General features: G+C 47.3%; 1 protein-coding gene across 1 annotated transcript in view; it reads left to right on the top strand.

Moving 5' to 3' along the window:
- The first annotated feature begins 217 nt into the window (after positions 1-217).
- Positions 218-18,646, top strand: part of OLFM2 (olfactomedin 2) — an 84,506-nt gene continuing 66,077 nt past the window's right edge. Inside the window, 1 exon segment of the mRNA XM_075577411.1 lies at positions 218-591. Within this exon segment, the coding sequence (XP_075433526.1) occupies positions 463-591 (129 nt within the window). The 5' untranslated portion in view covers positions 218-462.

Consider the following 18,646-nt stretch of genomic DNA (forward strand, 5'->3'; position numbering starts at 1 on the left):
AGGAAGAAGCGCTTCAGACATACAAGTAACATTAGGATAAGGAATCCCTGCCCCGAAGAGCTCACACTCTAAGTGATTGGGCAGACAGACAGACAGGTAGATAGTTCCGTCTGTCTGTCTGTGCCTACACGGTCCTGTGGCTTCACAGCCAGGCACAGAGGGAGGGGCAGAGGGAGAGAGACAGAGCGAGGGAGGGAGGGAGGGAGAGCGAGAGAAGGGGAATACAGTAGCTCTCTTTCTCGCTCATCCTCCCTTCACTCCCTGCCCGAGTCTGACAGCAGCCAGAGCTGCAGCGCCACGCAGTCCTTCCCTCTGCTCCCTGCCCAGGGGGGCATCTGCCATGCCCGCCTGAGCCTGGGTAACACACACACAGAGTCACCAGCCTCTGCCCAGGAGGAGGTGGGAGGGGGGGGGAGGCGGTGAAGATGCCCACCCCATGAGCATGGTGGCCCCGGAGGCACAATGACGGTCCCCTTACTGAAAATCGGGGCCGTGCTCAGCACGATGGCAATGGTCACCAACTGGATGTCACAGACGCTACCGTCACTCGTGGGTCTCAATGGCACCAGAGGTGGCACCTCTGAGAAAATCGTGAGTTAACGCACGCAACCTACCTATATACATATATATACACGAGAGAGAGAGAGAGAGAGAGAGAGAGAGAGAGAGAGAGAGAGAGAGAGAGAGAGAGAGAGAGAGAGAGAGAGAGAGAGAGAGAGATTCTGTTGCCACCTTAACGCCGTTGTCTTTGAAGTGGGGGAACCTACTTCTAACAGTCGTGTTGGGGGAAGTAACCCAAGTTTAGATTGCAAGCACTTCGGGAAAGGAAACACCTGTTTGTGAACATATATATATATAGAACTACACACACATTTCTATAGACCTGTATATATAAAATACCACTTGTGGGTGTATATGTGGGCATGTGTTGTGTATATATGAGTGTACGTGTTTATTTGTGTGTGTGTGTATATATATATATATATATACACACACTTGTATGCTTATTTAAGTGTTATTTATTATTTTATAACGAAGGACAGTTGTTATATTAGATATCAATGTGAGGCATTCTGACTAGAAGATGACACAGATGGATTATTATGTCTTAATTATATTTAACGAGTTGTTCTTACAATAAGGCCTTTTGTACTCTGATCAAATGCTATTTTGGTATGTGCTCACGTAGGGCGAGTTATTATATGTTTGACTGTGATGCAGTAAGGCTCCAAGAAAACTATTATTTCAAGCCATACATATGGAATAATGTAATATACACACACACACACACACACACACACACACACACACACACACACACACACACACACACACACACACACACACACACACACACACACACACACACACACACACACACACACACACACACACACACACACACACACACACACTATCTTTTTTTCTTTGGGACATATCAGGAAAGCAAGTATCAACAAGAAACTCTATATGATGCTAATGAAATGCTGTGACTCGGGTCTGCCTGGGAGAGAGGGAGAAATGCATTTAAAGATGAATTATTTATTGTAGTTTAGATAGGCCTATAACTTAATTACTCTTTACTGAAGCATCTGGAACTTTTTCATTACAGAAACACCACTGCGTATATACTGTGTGTGTGTGTGTGTGTGTGTGTGTGCATGTGTGTCTGTCTGTGTGCATGCATGTGTGTATAATTATAGGCAGGGGGGTAGGGTGTGTGTGTGTGTGTGTGTGTGTGTGTGTGTGTGTGTGTGTGTGTGTGTGTGTGTGTGTGTGTGTGTGTGTGTGTGTGTGTGTGTGTGTGTGTGTGTGTGTGTGTGTGTGTGTGTGTGTGTGTGTGTGTTGTATACGTGTACCTATATAAATATCTGTGCGTGTATACTGTATGTGTGTGTGTTCGCTTGGCTTAGTATTGCGCTCATTGTTATTTACTTTTAATTCTTTTAACATCGTCATCCCGATTATAGGCGCCCGCATAGGGGGAAGCTGTAGGGACCGCAATGTATTCAGGGTGCCAGCTGCTTCCACCTTTATTGTATCTGCATCATCCCTCTGTATGTTAGAGATTTATGAGGCAGGATTCCCTTCTCCCAATGGTTCTCCCCTCTCCCTGTATTGTATCTGTGTCCCTCTGTATATTAGAGTGTAAGCTCCCAATGGTTCCTCCTCTCCCTGTATTGTATCTGTGTCCCTCTGTATAATAGAGTGTAAGCTCTGCGGGGCAGGATTCCCTTCTCCCAATGGTTCCTCCTCTCCCTGTATTGTATCTGTGTCCCTCTGTATATTAGAGTGTAAGCTCTGTGGGGCAGGATTCCCTTCTCCCAATGGTTCCCCCTCTCCCTGTATTGTATCTGTATCCCTCTGTATATTAGAGTGTAAGCTCTGCGGGGCAGGATTCCCTTCTCCCAATGGTTCCTTCTCTCCCTGTATTGTATCTGTGTCCCTCTGTATATTAGAGTGTAAGCTAAGTGAGACAGTATTCCCTTCTCCCAATGGTTCCTCCTCTCCCTGTATTGTATCTGTGTCCCTCTGTATATTAGAGTGTAAGCTCTGTGGGGCAGGATTCCCTTCTCCCAATGGTTCCTCCTCTCCCTGTATTGTATCTGTGTCCCTCTGTATATTAGAGTGTAAGCTCTGCAGGGCAGGATTCCCTTCTCCCAATGGTTCCTCCTCTCCCTGTATTGTATCTGTGTCCCTCTGTATATTAGAGTGTAAGCTCTGTGGGGCAGGATTCCCTTCTCCCAATGGTTCCCTCTCCCTGTATTGTATCTGTGTCCCTCTGTATATTAGAGTGTAAGCTCTGTGGGGAAGGATTCCCTTCTCCCAATGGTTCCTCCTCTCCCTGTAATGTATCTGTGTCCCTCTCTATATTAGAGTGTAAGCTCTGTGGGGCAGGATTCCCTTCTCCCAATGGTTCCCCCACTCCCTGTATTGTATCTGTGTCCCTCTGTATATTAGAGTGTAAGCTCTGCGGGGAAGGATTCCATTCTCCCAATGGTTCCTCCTCTCCCTGTATTGTATCTGTATCCCTCTGTATATTAGAGTGTAAGCTCTGCGGGGCAGGATTCCCTTCTCCCAATGGTTCCTCCTTTCCCTGTATTGTATCTCTGTCCCTCTCTATATTAGAGTGTAATCTCTGCGGGGCAGGATTCCCTTCTCCCAATGGTTCCTCCTCTCCCTGTATTGTATCTGTGTCCCTCTGTATATTAGAGTGTAAGCTCTGTGGGGCAGGATTCCCTTCTCCCAATGGTCCCTCTTCTCCCTGTATTGTATCTGTGTCCCTCTGTATATTAGAGTGTAAGCTCTGCGGGGCAGGATTCCCTTCTCCCAATGGTTCCCCCTCCCTGTATTGTATCTGTGTCCCTCTGTATATTAGAGTGTAAGCTCTGTGGGGCAGGATTCCCTTCTCCCAATGGTTCCCCCTCTCCCTGTATTGTATCTGTATCCCTCTGTATATCAGAGTGTAAGCTCTGTGGGGCAGGATTCCCTTCTCCCAATGGTTCCCCCTCTCCCTGTATTGTATCGGTATCCCTCTGTATATTAGAATGTAAGCTCTGCGGGGCAGGATTCCCTTCTCCCAATTGTTCCTCCTCTCCCTGTATTGTATCTGTGTCCCTCTGTATATTAGAGTGTAAGCTCTGCGGGGCAGGATTCTCTTCTCCCAATGGTTCCCCCTCTCCCTGTATTGTATCTGTGTCCCTCTGTATATTAGAGTGTAAGCTCTGTGGGGCAGGATTCCCTTCTCCCAATGGTTCCTCCTCTCCCTGTATTGTTTCTGTGTCCCTCTGTATAACTCTCATGCCCTCATCTTTCTCTCTCAACCCCCTTTCCTATATATCCTTCTTTAACTTGTGACTGAGACTGCCTTCCATTGAGTGAGACGGCCTTTCAATGAGCTAGCCTTCCAATGACTGAGTGCCTTTCAACGAGTACAACTTATCTCCAGTGAGAGAGACTCACTGCATTGAGCGGCACTCAGACTCACTCCTAATAAGTTATATGACCTTGTAATGAGTGAACCTCACTTATAATGAGTCAGACTGCTTTCCAATGAGTGAGAGTCACACTTAAGAAGTCAACCTGCCTTTTAGTGAGTGAGACTCACTTCTAACGAGTTATATTTCTCCCCCGTGAATGAGACATAGTTATTTGAACTATGACTATGACTCACTCCTCATGAGTGAGATTCATAACAAGTGGAACTGCCTCTCAATAGATGAGACTAACTCCTAACTTATAGAACTGCCTTCCAATGAGTGAGACTCACTCCTACTGAGTGAGAATCACGAGTGATACTTCTTCCCAATAAATGAAACTTAATCCCCTAGAGATAGCCTCTCAATGAGTGACTCACTCTTAATGGTGGAACTGCCTCCCAACGAGTGAAACTCACTACTAACGAGTGGACCTGCCTTTCGAGTGTAACTCCATCCCCTAGAGAGCCTTTCAATGAGTTAGACTCACTCTTAACAGTGGAACAGCTTCTCAATGAGTGACTCAATCTTAGCAGTGGAACTGCCTCCCAACGAGTGTGACAGCCTCCAAATGAGTGAAACTCACTTCTAATGGGCGGAATGAGTGAGACTCCCTCCTACCGAGTGGAATTAACTCCCAATTAGTGAGACTCACCCCCAATGAGTGGAATTAACTCCCAGTGGGTGAGACACACCTAATGAGTGGAACTGCCAGACAATGTGGGAGACTCACTCCTAACGACTCTTCATGGTCCCAAGGTTCAACAAAGTATCCGTCCGCTCCTCCCCCTCCTACCATGCACTTGACAACTGGAACAGTCTACCGGAGACTCTCACAGCCGCCACCAGTCTAAGTTCTCTCAAAACTAAAACTGTCTCACATTTTAATCTGGTCTGTAACTGCTACATACGCCCATACCATATATTATCCCTTACTGTGCATGCAATGTCTTGTACATAATGTATAACATCTGCTCACTAACACATTTGATAAATAAATAAACGATTGGCACTGCCCTCCCATGAGTAAGACTCACTCCTAATGAATGGACCTGCTTTTCAACGAGTGAGATTCACTCCTAACGAGTGGCACTTGCCTCACCACAAGTGGCACTCACTCTTGGTGAGTACTTCCTCCAATGCTGGGCCAATAACTCCCCCTTTCCAACCGTTCACCAGCCGCCCCATCAACCCCAGCCGAAGCTCTTAGCGGGAGCGCAAAGCATTCTGGGAAGCCCAAGAAGCCAGCTCGATAGCGTCTGTCTGAGAGAGAGAGAGCCGCAAGGCATTATCCACTGCCCTGCACGGCACAAGCCATGTCTATAAATAGTCAAGGATTGCTAGCCTTAGGGAGGGGGGGAGCTGAATGCTTTATTTAACCCTTTCTCAGCACATCGCGTGCCCCTGTCTGGCAACATGGGGGTTGACAATTGCGAATGTCACGGCAAAAGCAGGTCATTATTATTTTAGATTTTTTTTTTCAATTATTATTATTATTTTAAATATGTTTGCCGTGGGAATTTTAGGAACATGGCCTTCTAATGCATGGCTGATCACCGCAGCATTTGATTTCCAGCCGCTACCTAAGGCCTTGTACATAGTAGGCGCGCGTGGGGTCGTGCGGGCAGACGCCGGTGGGATCTGGAGGAGGAGGAGACGCGACGGGGGGAGGCGTCAACCATCAGCTGCGATTCGCAGTTCCTTCCTTACGGAGGCGCGCCCGTGACATCACGTGAGCGGTTCGCCCTCACTGGCTGATGGGTTAGGGTTTTTAGGGTAAGGGGTTATGGTAAGGGGTTAGGGTTTTTAGGATAAGAGGTTAGGGTTTTTAGGGTAAGGGGTTAGGGTTTTTAGGGTAAGGGGTTATGGTAAGGGTATGGGGTTAAGGTTTTTAGGATAATGGGTTAGGGTTTTTAGGGTAAGGGGTTAGGGTTTTTAGGATAAGAGGTTAGGGTTTTTAGGGTAAGGGGTTAGGGTTTTAGGATAAGAGGTTAGGGTTTTTAGGGTAAGGGGTTAGGGTTTTTAGGGTAAGGGGTTAAGGTTAAGGTTATTAGGGTAAGGGGTTAAGGTTATTAGGGTAAGGGGTTGTAGAGAGAGAGAGAGAGAGAGAGAGAGAGAGAGAGAGAGAGAGAGAGAGAGAGAGAGAGAGAGAGAGAGAGAGAGAGAGAGAGAGAGAGAGAGAGAGAGAGAGAGAGAGAAAGAGAGAGAGAGAGAGAGAGAGAGAGAGAGAGAGAATGAAAGAAAATGAAAGAAAATGAAAGAAAATGAAAGAAAATGAAAGAAAATGAAAGAAAATGAGTTGGCCAGAAGTCCCGGTTTAGCCGGGACAGTCCTGGTTTTTTTTTTCTTCTGTGTCCCGGTATCCCAGTAATTTTATCGAATATCCTGGTGTTTGCAAATGTCCCAGCTCCGCATGCGTGACAAATAGGGTCACCCTAGGAAGGAAAGATCAGGGCCACCAACATGGGGTGTCTGCCGGGGTTGTTGTCCTGGGCCCGCTGGCTAGGGGGGCCCAGCCGGCCGGCACTGCACATTTCCCCCGACCTCTGGCCAGGCCCTGCTGCCGGTCGTGGCCGGGCCCCGACTCTCAGCTGCCTATAAGCCTCTCTCTGCCCCACGCCGCCAAGCTTCCACTGCCGACGCGTGACGGGGCTCTCTGACGTCAGCGTACGGCGCGTATGTATGCATGTATATATGTGTATGTATATATGTGTATGTATGTATGGGGGGGGGTTTATGTATTTTTTTTATATGTATTAGGTAGGTGGTTTTTTTTTGTATGCATTTGGGGGGTGAGGGAGGTTGTATATATTTGGGGGGTGGGGGAGGTTGTATATATTTGGGGGGTGGGGGAGGTTGTATATATTTGGGGGGGTGGGGGAGGTTGTATATATTTGGGGGGTGAGGGAGGTTGTATATATTTGGGGGGTGGGGGAGGTTGTATATATTTGGGGGGTGAGGGAGGTTGTATATATTTGGGGGTGGGGGAGGTTGTATATATTTGGGGGGTGGGGATATTTTTTTGTATGTATTTGGGGGTGGGAAGTTTTTTGGTATATATCTTGTGAGGGGAATTGTGTGAGGGGGGGGAGGGAATGAGTGAGCGTGGGGTATTTGACTTGACGGAGGGAGAGAGAGGGTGAGTGAGGAAAAGAGGGAGTAAGAGTGAGACGCAGGGGAGAGAAATACATGCGAGGCGGGAGGGTGAGAGGGGGTGAGATAGAAGGGAGAGAAATACATAGGAAGAGAGGGGGAACAGAGGGGGCTCGTGAAGTGTGAAATGGAGGGGGGGGGGGGCGGCTTGCAACGCCACCGACACGGAGGGGGGAGGGGCTGCTTAAAATGTTTGTCCTGGGACCCACGGTTTCTGTTGCCGGCCCTGGGAACGATGACGACGGAACGTGTGTAAAGGAGAGAGAGCGGAGGGGGGAAATAGAGAAGTGTGTAAAGGAGAGAAAGAGAAGGGATAGTGAAGGAGGGAGTGACTAAATAAGGGAGACATAGTCGAAGGAAAAGAAAGACGAGAGACAACGAGAGCGGAGAAGAAGAAGATCGGGAATATGTACGTGAAGGAAAGAGAGAAGTGCGACGGAGGGGCGAGGAAGAGAGGGGGAGAGGGGGGACGGAGAAGAGTGAAAGAATGAAAGAGGGAATGTTGTAAAGGATAGGAGAACGAAAGGGAGGGAAGGAGAGCGGTGGAGGGGGAGAGAGGAAGAAGGAAAGGGAATGTTGTAAAGGATAAGGGAAAGAAAGGGAGGGAAAGAGAGCGGTGGAGGGGGAGAGAGGAAGAAGGAAAGGGAATGTTGTAAAGGATAGGGGAAAGAAAGGGAGGGAAAGAGAGCGGTGGAGGGGGAGAGAGGAAGAAGGAAAGGGAATGTTGTAAAGGATAGGGGAAAGAAAGGGAGGGAAAGAGAGCGGTGGAGGGGGAGAGAGAAAGAAGGAAAGGGAATGTTGTAAAGAATAGGGGAAAGAAAGGGAGGGACAGAGAGAGGTGGAGGGGGAGAGAAAGAAGGAAAGAGGGAATGTTGTAAAGAATAGGGGAAAGAAAGGGAGGGAAAGAGAGCGGTGGAGGGGGAGAGAGGAAGAAGGAAAGGGAATGTTGTAAAAAAATAGGGGAAAGAAAGGGAGGGACAGAGAGAGGTGGAGGGGGAGAGAGGAAGAAGGAAAGGGAATGTTGTAAAAAATAGGGGAAAGAAAGGGAGGGACAGAGAGAGGTGGAGGGGGAGAGAAAGAAGGAAAGAGGGAATGTTGTAAAGGAAAAATAAAGGGAGGGAATAAGAGACAGAGGGAGAGTGGGAGAGAGAGTGAAGGGAAGAGGGAATTTGGTGAAGGAGACACAGAAAGGGAAGGAGAGAAGAGAGAGAGAAGGTAGTAGAGAGGGAGGGAGAGAGAGAGATGGATAGAGAGGGAAAAAGGAGGGAGTGCCCGTAAAGAAATGCAGGGATTGTAAGAGAAGTTTCAGATGTGGTGTTAGGGAGAAGCTGAGGCGAAGTGACAGCAGAGAGAGGAGACGGAGCTGAGCAGCCTGTTCCTGCCACTTCCACACACATGTGGAACAATAGAGCAGGTCCCCATCTGCCAGCTGAGGGCTCCGAGCAGCTGTCTGACTTCACATCCGATCAGACTCACACTCACTCACTTAAGACATTATATGGGAGCAATAGGAGGAGTTATAGGGAGAGGTTATATGGGGTAATAGGAGGAGTTATAGGGAGGGGTTATATGGGGCAATAGGAGGAGTTATAGGGAGGGGTTATATGGGGTAATAGGAGGAGTTATAGGGAGCGGTTATATGGGGCAATAGGAGGAGTTATAGGGAGCGGTTATATGGGGCAATAGGAGGAGTTATAGGGAGGGGTTATATGGGAGCAATAGGAGGAGTTATAGGGAGAGGTTATATGGGGTAATAGGAAGAGTTATAGGGAGCGGTTATATGGGGCAATAGGAGGAGTTATAGGGAGGGGTTATATGGGGCAATAGGAGGAGTTATAGGGAGAGGTTATATGGGGCAATAGGAGGAGTTATAGGGAGGGGTTATATGGAGTAATAGGAGGAGTTATAGGGAGAGGTCATATGGGGCAATAGGAGGAGTTATAGGGAGGGGTTATATGGGGCAATAGGAAGAGTTATAGGGAGAGGTTATATGGGGCAATAGGAGGAGTTATAGGGAGGGGTTATATGGGGCAATAGGAGGAGCTATAGGGAGAGGTTATATGGGGCAATAGGAGGGGTTATAGGGAGGGGTTATATGGGGCAATAGGAGGAGTTATTGGGAGGGGTTATATGGGGTAATAGGAGGAGTTATAGAGAGGGGTTATATGGAGTAATAGGAGGAGTTATAGGGAGAGGTCATATGGGGCAATAGGAGGAGTTATAGGGAGGGGTTATATGGTGTAATTGGAGTAGTTATAGGGAGAGGTTATATGGGGCAATAGGAGGAGTTATAGGGAGAGATTATAGGGGCATTAAGAGGAGTTATAGGGAGCGTTAATATGGGGCAATAAGAGGAGTTATAGGGAGAGGTTATATTGAGAAATAGGAGGAGTTATAGGGACAGGTTATATGGGGCAATAGGAGGAGTTATAGGGAGAGGTTATATGGAGCAATAGAAGGAGTTATAGTGAGGGGTTATATGGAGTAATAGGAGGAGTTATAGGGAGCGGTTATATGGGGCAATAGGAGGAGCTATAGGGAGAGGTTATATGGGGCAATAGGAGGAGTTATAGGGAGGGGTTATATGGGGCAATAGGAGGAGTTATTGGGAGGGGTTATATGGGGTAATAGGTGGAGTTATAGAGAGGGGTTATATGGAGTAATAGGAGGAGTTATAGGGAGAGGTCATATGGGGCAATAGGAGGAGTTATAGGGAGGGGTTATATGGTGTAATTGGAGTAGTTATAGGGAGAGGTTATATGGGGCAATAGGAGGAGTTATAGGGAGAGATTATAGGGGCATTAAGAGGAGTTATAGGGAGCGTTAATATGGGGCAATAAGAGGAGTTATAGGGAGAGGTTATATTGAGCAATAGGAGGAGTTATAGGGACAGGTTATATGGGGCAATAGGAGGAGTTATAGGGAGAGGTTATATGGAGCAATAGAAGGAGTTATAGTGAGGGGTTATATGGAGTAATAGGAGGAGTTATAGGGAGGGGTTATATGGAGTAATAGGAGGAGTTATAAGGACGGGTTATATGGGGTAATAGGAGGAGTTATAAGGACGGGTTATATGGGGTAATAGGAGGAGTTATAGGGAGGGGTTATATGGAGTAATAGGAGTTATAGGGAGAAGTTATATGGGGCAATAGGAGAAGTTATAGGGAGGGGTTATAATGGAGCAATAGAAGGAGTTATATGGAGGGGTTTATTTGGAGCAATAGGAGTTATAGGGAACAAGGTCTTGCCTTATTCCTGCTTTGGGGTCGGGCACATCAAGCTGCGGTTCTGATCATTGCAAACCTCAGGAGTTCAAGGAGGTCAGATATAGGGTTAGCACTTTCACTCGTTGGCTTTTGGTTCTGGCTATTTTTTTTTTTTTTAAACCAAATGATGGCAACAAGTACAGATGCAGCGGCCGCTATTGGAACGTATCACGCGTTGTATACCGCGGAATACCCATGTCATGGCGCGTCATTACCGCGAGTTTTATCGAGTGCAGAAAATGGCATTTTAGTGTTCTGGTTTTTACATACTGCTCAGCCCTCTTATAACGCTGTGCTTGGGGTCCAAAGAATCACAACGCGTTATAAGCGGATCGCGTTAAAAATAATGTACAATTGTATGCATTGTACAATAAAGTATTTAAGATCCCAATAATCGTTTTGTAAAGTATTCATGAATACGAAAATTGGGAGCCACGCACACATCGCGCTATAAGCGGATCTGCGTTGTAACGGATCGCGTTATAACGGGGTTGAGCTGTACCTGCAAATTGACACAGTACAGTACTGTACACATTGCAATTCATTCATTTCTGCCACGGAAAGGCGAAGAATTGCACCCAAAGAAATCGGGACCCGTGAAATTCAAACAAATCAACCGCGTGACTGGGCGCGCGGACCACCGCAGCACACGCAAAAACGGCTCCGTGATATGTTCGAATAACGGCCGCTGCATCTGCACGCGGGAAATGCTCAAATAGCCCAATACGGCATGACAAAAAATGCCGGAAACAGGTAGAGAATCCTACAAAACAGTTGGGAAACTAAAATAATGTAAGTGAAAAAAACTTAAATTTATGAAAAGAGATCCAAAAATCACCCCACGTTGTCCACTCCACTCGAAAAATTGTCACTTGGCCGGGGAGTTCTGCTTCTGGATCTATATTAATTTGTGGAATTTGGATCTAAAAATCTGAAAGATTTTTTTTTTTTTTGGAATGTTCTGGTGTGTTCTGGTAGCTTCAGATTTCCTGTTTTTTTTCCATCTCTGATATTGGAACGTAAGATGAGAGGATGGGATCAGAAAATGTGTCGTTTCCACGAAGGTGTCAACTCTGCAAAGATCAAAATAAATGGAACGGATCTAGAGGAAGTTGGGAAGAAAAAAGGGAATTCAAATCAATGTTGAATTCTTGAGTCACCTACGATTTGCAGAAGACATTTGTTATTTTTTGCCAGAGGTGCAGAAGACCTTCAGCAAGAAATCAAAGAACTCGTCCGACTAAAAGCATGAAAGTGGCCTCCATATGAATCTCAACAAGACCAAAGGGTTGTTTAACAAATGTATCAACTCTCCAAAGATTGAAACAAATGGAGTAGAACTAGAAGTTGAAGACTATGTCTACCTTGGCCGGCAAGTAACAATGGGTGGGAACCTTTTGAATTAAATCAATAGGAGAATGAAGATGGGGTGGAGGCGTTTGGAAGAAACAGGACTATATTTTAAGGGAATCTTCCACTGCGCTTCAAGAGGCAAGTTTTCGACCCGTGGGCCCTAAATGCAAAGATAATTCAGAAGCTTCAGACAACTCAAAAAAGTATTGAGAGATTAATGCTGGGTATTACCCGGAGAGACAGGAAATAGAATAAATGGGTTCGTAACCAAAGAAAAGTCTGTGACATCATCACACAGGTGAAGAAATTAAAATGGCGGTGGGCCGGACATATCGCAAGAAGAATGGACCATTGTTAGTCAAAGATGGAACTCGCATGGATTCCAAGGGAGATTAAAAGACCAAGACAACCAAAAGTAAGGCGGGAGGATGAAATGCGAAAATGTGTTGGAGCGACGTGGAGAAGAGAGGTTGCATCCGCAGGTCCTGGAAGATCATTGGGGAGGCTTCGTCCAGCAATGGACTGACAAGGGTGTAACATGATCAGAAGGCTAAAGAAATTAAAATGGCGGTGGTCCAGACATTGCAAGAAGAAATGACCATCGTTGGATAAAGATGGTACTCAAATGGATTCCAATGGAAATTAAAAGGCCAAGACAACCAAAAGTAAGACGGGAGAATGAAATGAGAAAATGTGTGGGAACGACGTGGAGAAGACAGACTGCCACTATAGAACCTGGAAGATCATTGGGGAGGCTTCATCCAGCAGTGGGAGACAAGGGTGTAACATCATTGCAAGTAATTAAAATGGCGATGGGCTGGGCATCCCAAGAAAGAAATTACCATCATTGGACGAAGATGGTACTCAAATGGATTCCAAGGGAAATTAAAAGACCGAGACAACCAAAATTAAAATGAGGCAATTAAATCAGAAAATGTGTTGGAGCGACGTGGAGAAGAGAGGCTGCCACTGTAGTACCTGGAAGATCATTGGGGAGGCTTCATCCAGCAGTGGGGAGACAAGGGTGTAACATCATCAGAAGGCTAAAGCAATTAAAATGGCGGTGGTCCGGACACCGCAAGAAGAAATGACCATCGTTGGACGAAGATGGTACTCAAATGGATTCCAATGGAAATTAAAAGACCAAGACGGCCAGAAGTAAGACGGGAGGATGAAATGAGAAAATGTGTGGGAGCGATGGGGAGAAGAGAGGCTGCCCCTGTAGTACCAGGAAGATTCATCCAGCAGGCGATGGACATGGGCTGAAGTTGATGCTGCTACTTTTTTATATGTACATAGATATTATAATTGTTTATCCGTAAACTGTAGTCCACAGCGCGGTGCAACTGGGTTACAGAGTGATGTACAGTATATGACATAAACAGAATGACATACCAAATAAGGACAAACAAGCTCACGTAGATACAAAGAGGTAGTGAAGACCCTGATCCTGAGAGCTTACAATTTAAAGGGAATAAGGGGCAATTTTGAAACAAAAGGTAAAGTGGCTGCTCATTGTGGGACGGAGTATGCCTCAGGTTGGAGTATTTATTTATAATAACATGACATGATGGCTATTATAAAAGTATGATCCAGCCGCATAACTGATCCCTTTAAGGTTTGGGGGTGTGGTTGTTAGGGGGTGTTAGCATGGAGTTTGGTCCAGCTGCACAGCTGATCCCTTTAAGGTTAGAGAAGGGAGGACCGGGTTGTAAATGTTAGAGGTACGCCAGATTGGCTTCCTTGAAAAGGGTGAGTTTTCAGGGAGTTTCTATATGTCTGAATGCTCAGGGAAAGTCTGATGGTGCGTGATAGGGAATTCCAGAAAGAGGAGGCAGCACAGGAGAAGTCTCAGAGAGAGGAGGCAGCACAGGAGAAGTCTCAAAAAGAGGAGGGAGCACAGGAGATGTCTCAGAGAGAGAAGGAAGCACAGGAGATGTCTCAGAGAGAGGAGGCAGCACAGGAGAAGTCCCAGAGAGAGGAGGCAGCACAGGAGAAGTCTCAAAGAGAGGAGGCAGCACAGGAGAAGTCTCAAAGAGAGGAGGCAGCACAGGAGAAGTCTCAAAGAGAGGAGGCAGCACCGGAGAAGTCTCAGAGAGAGGAGGCAGCACAGGAGAAGTCTCACAGAGAGGAGGCAGCACAGGAGATGTCTCAGAGAGAGAAGACAGCAAAGGAGATGTCTGACAGAGAGGAGGCAGCACAGGAGATGTCTCAGAGAGAGGAGCTATTAACGCAGGAGAGATGGATGTTTGGGCAGAATGGAGGGGGCGGTTGGGAATATATTTGGAAATGAGGGCTGAGATGTAAGAAGGGGGGGGGCAGCACTGTTGAGAGCTTTGTAAGAACTAGAATTTTCATTTTGGGAAGCCGGTGTAGGGATTTACACAGTGGGGCAGCAGAAGAGGAGCAGTGAGTGATGTAGATGAGTCTGGCAGCAGCGTTTTGGATGGATTGGGAGGTTGAACAGGAGGACAAGAGGAATGCCAACTAAGAGAAGGCTGCAGTAGTCAAGGCGGGACAGGATAAGGGAGTGAATTAGGATGTTAGTTGCGTCATGAGTGAGAAAAGGGCGTATCCTCACAATATTTCCAAGGTGGAGACGGCAGGAGCTAGAGAGGGGAGGGAATAGGAGCAATGAAGGATGAGGGCAGAGTCAAAAGTGACCCACTGGCAGCGTGCTTGGTGTGTTCATGATGTTGTGGTATTATTGACAGTGAGGGAAACTTTGGGTGTAGGGAGTGGAAGGGGGAATGAGTATTAGTTCTGTTTTCGACATCCAGGTGGAGATTGCATTATAGGTGGGACATCCAGGTGGAGATTGCATTATAGGTGGGACATCCAGGAGGAGATTGCATTATAGGTGGGACATCCAGGAGGAGATTGCATTATAGGTGGGACATCCCGGAGGAGATTGCATTATAGGTGGGACATCCAGGAGGAGATTGCATTATAGGTGGGACATCCAGGAGGAGATTGCATTATAGGTGGGACATCCAGGAGGAGATTGCATTATAGGTGGGACATCCAGGAGGAGATTGCATTATAGGTGGGACATCCAGGAGGAGATTGCATTATAGGTGGGACATCCAGGTGGAGATTGCATTATAGGTGGGACATCCAGGAGGAGATTGCATTATAGGTGGGACATCCAGGAGGAGATTGCATTATAGGTGGGACATCCAGGAGGAGATTGCATTATAGGTGGGACATCCAGGAGGAGATTGCATTATAGGTGGGACATCCAGGAGGAGATTGCATTATAGGTGGGACATCCACGAGGAGATTGCATTATAGGTGGGACATCCAGGAGGAGATTGCATTATAGGTGGGACATCCACGAGGAGATTGCATTATAGGTGGGACATCCAGGAGGAGATTGCATTATAGGTGGGACATCCAGGAGCAGATTGCATTATAGGTGGGACATCCAGGAGGAGATTGCATTATAGGTGGGACATCCAGGAGCAGATTGCAGTATAGGTGGGACATCCAGGAGGAGATTACATTATAGGTGGGACATCCAGGAGGAGATTGCATTATACAGTAGGTGGGACATCCAGGTGGAGATTGCATTATAGGTGGGACATCCAGGTGGAGATTGCATTATAGGTGGGACATCCAGGTGGAGATTGCATTATAGGTGGGACATCCAGGTGGAGATTGCATTATAGGTGGGACATCCAGGTGGAGATTGCATTATAGGTGGGACATCCAGGTGGAGATTGCATTATAGGTGGGACATCCAGGTGGAGATTGCATTATAGGTGGGACATCCAGGTGGAGATTGCATTATAGGTGGGACATCCAGGTGGAGATTGCATTATAGGTGGAACATCCAGGTGGAGATTGCATTATAGGTGGGACATCCAGGTGGAGATTGCATTATAGGTGGGACATCCAGGTGGAGATTGCATTATAGGTGGGACATCCAGGAGGAGATTGCATTATAGGTGGGACATCCAGGTGGAGATTGCATTATAAGTGGGACATCCAGGTGGAGATTGCATTATAGGTGGGACATCCAGGTGGAGATTGCATTATAGATGGGACATCCAGGTGGAGATTGCATTATAGGTGGGACATCCAGGTGGAGATTGCATTATAGGTGGGACATTCAGGTGGAGATTGCATTATAGGTGGGACATCCAGGTGGAGATTGCATTATAGGTGGGACATCCAGGTGGAGATTGCATTATAAGTGGGACATCCAGGTGGAGATTGCATTATAGGTGGGACATCCAGGTGGAGATTGCATTATAGATGGGACATCCAGGTGGAGATTGCATTATAGGTGGGACATCCAGGTGGAGATTGCATTATAGGTGGGACATCCAGGTGGAGATTGCATTATAGGTGGGACATCCAGGTGGAGATTGCATTATAGGTGGGACATCCAGGTGGAGATTGCATTATAGGTGGGACATCCAGGTGGATATTGCATTGTAGGTGGGACATCCAGGTAGAGATTGCATTATAGGTGGGACATCCAGGTGGAGATTGCTTTTTAGGTGGGACATCCAGGAGGAGATTGCATTATAGGTGTGACATCCAGGCGGAGATTGCATTATAGGTGGGACATCCAGGCGGAGTTTGCATTATAGCTGGGACATCCAGGAGGAGATTGCATTATAGGTGGGACATCCACGAGGAGATTGCATTATAGGTGGGACATCCAGGTGTATATTACATTATAGGTGGGACATACAGGAGGAGATTGCATTATAGGTGGGACATCCACGAGGTGATTGCATTATAGGTGGGACATCCAGGTGGAGATTGCATTATAGGTGGGACATCCAGGTGATTGCATTATAGGTGGGACATCCAGGAGGAGATTGCATTATAGGTGGGACATCCAGGCGGAGATTGCATTATAGGTGGGACATCCAGGCGGAGATTGCATTATAGGTGGGACATCCAGGTGGAGATAGCATTATAGGTGGGACAACCAGGCGGAGATTGCATTATAGGTGGGACATCCAGGTGGAGATTGCATTATAGGTGGGACATCCAGGTGGAGATTGCATTATAGGTGGGACATCCAGGAGGAGATTGCATTATAGGTGGGACAACCAGGAGGAGATTGCATTATAGGTGGGACATCCAGGAGGAGATTGCAGACTGTTGTTGACACAGGACCAAGCGAGAGGGGGAGAGATCAGGGGAGGAGAGGTAGATTTGGGTATCATCGGCAAAGAGGTGATACTGGAAGCCAAAAGAATATATTAGTCCTCCAGGGGAAGAGGTGTAGAGTGAGAATAGCAGAGGACCAAGGATAGATACATAGATAGATAGATAGATAGATAGACATCCAGGTGGAGATTACATTATAGGTGGGACATCCAGGCGGAGATTGCATTATAGGTGGGACATCCAGGTGGAGATTGCATTATAGGTGGGACATCCAGGTGGAGATTGCATTATAGGTGGGACATCCAGGAGGAGATTGCAGACTGTTGTTGACACAGGACCAAGCGAGAAGGGGAGAGATCAGGGGAGGAGAGGTAGATTTGGGTATCATCGGCAAAGAGGTGATACTGGAAGCCAAAAGAATATATTAGTCCTCCAGGGGAAGAGGTGTAGAGTGAGAATAGCAGAGGACCAAGGATAGATAGATAGATAGATAGATAGATAGATAGATAGATAGATAGATAGATAGATAGATAGATAGATCTGATTCCTGGCCCCGTTTTGCAGCTGAGGACTGTGCTAGGTTTGCCAGCCCCACTGGTTATAATGCAGGGTTTGTGTGCAGAGTACTTGCTGTGATGGATGAGGTTCAGTGGGAGGGGGGGATGGGGTTAACATGAAGGGAGGGAGGGGATGGGGGGGAGGGTTAGTATGAAGAGACCCATTGCAATTCCAGACTCGTTATCTCATTAGAAGTAAATCTTCCTGGGGCTGCAGCACTGAATTCATCAGCAGCGCTCATTAGGGGGGGGGGGGGGGGGGCATTTATCATGTGGAGCGAGAAGGGCCCAGACTATAGCTGTGTGTGTCACCATGACAGATAGCTGTATGTGCCAGTGACAGATAGCTGTGTGTCTGTCACCGTGATAGATAGCTGTGTGTGTGTCACCGTGATAGATAGCTGTATGTGTCACTTATTCCCTCACCTGCGGTCTCTGTAAGTCTCCCATCAAACCTCTTAGAGTGTAAGCTCTGCGGGGCAGGGATTTCCTTTCCTAATGTCTGATTTTGCTGCGCTTATTGTATTATTATAATTCCCTGTGCTGTATTCTTTGTGAAGCGCTGAGTACACTTTGGGCGCTGTATAAATACAGTATATACCATACAATACAATAGTGTCAGTTTCTCTCTTTCTCTCAAGCTGTCAGTCTCTTTCACTACCTTTCAGTCTCTCACTAGCTGTCAGTCTCACTATCTGTCAGTCTCTCTGTCAGTCTCTTTCTCCCTGGGGCCCTTCTGGACAGTCTCCATGGTTACGCTCTCGCAGTCTCTGCTGACACTCTCTCAGTGAGAGTGTCTGAGAGGAGACTGGACATGTGGGAGCAGGGTGTGACTGAGCAGGAAGAGAGAGGGCTACAGGGACAGAGAGACATGGAGACTGTCACAGTGAGAGAGGGAGGAAGACTGCCGGAGAGAGACTGCCACGGGGAGGGAGGGAGAGAGAGAGGGAGACTGCCACAGGGAGGGAGAGAGACAGACTGCCACAGGGAGGGAGAGAGGGAGACTGCCACAGGGAGGGAGGGAGAGATGGAGACTGCCACAGGGAGGGAGGGAGAGATGGAGACTGTCACAGGGAGGGAGAGAGGGAGACTGCCACAGGGTTGGGAGGGAGAGAGGGAGACTGCCACAGGGAGGGAGGGAGAGAGGGAGACTGCCACAGGGAGAGAGGGAGACTGCCACAGGGAGAGAGGGAGACTGCCACCGGGA

Source organism: Ascaphus truei, chromosome 20 (assembly GCF_040206685.1).
Source record: "Ascaphus truei isolate aAscTru1 chromosome 20, aAscTru1.hap1, whole genome shotgun sequence".
Taxonomy (NCBI): domain Eukaryota; kingdom Metazoa; phylum Chordata; class Amphibia; order Anura; family Ascaphidae; genus Ascaphus; species Ascaphus truei.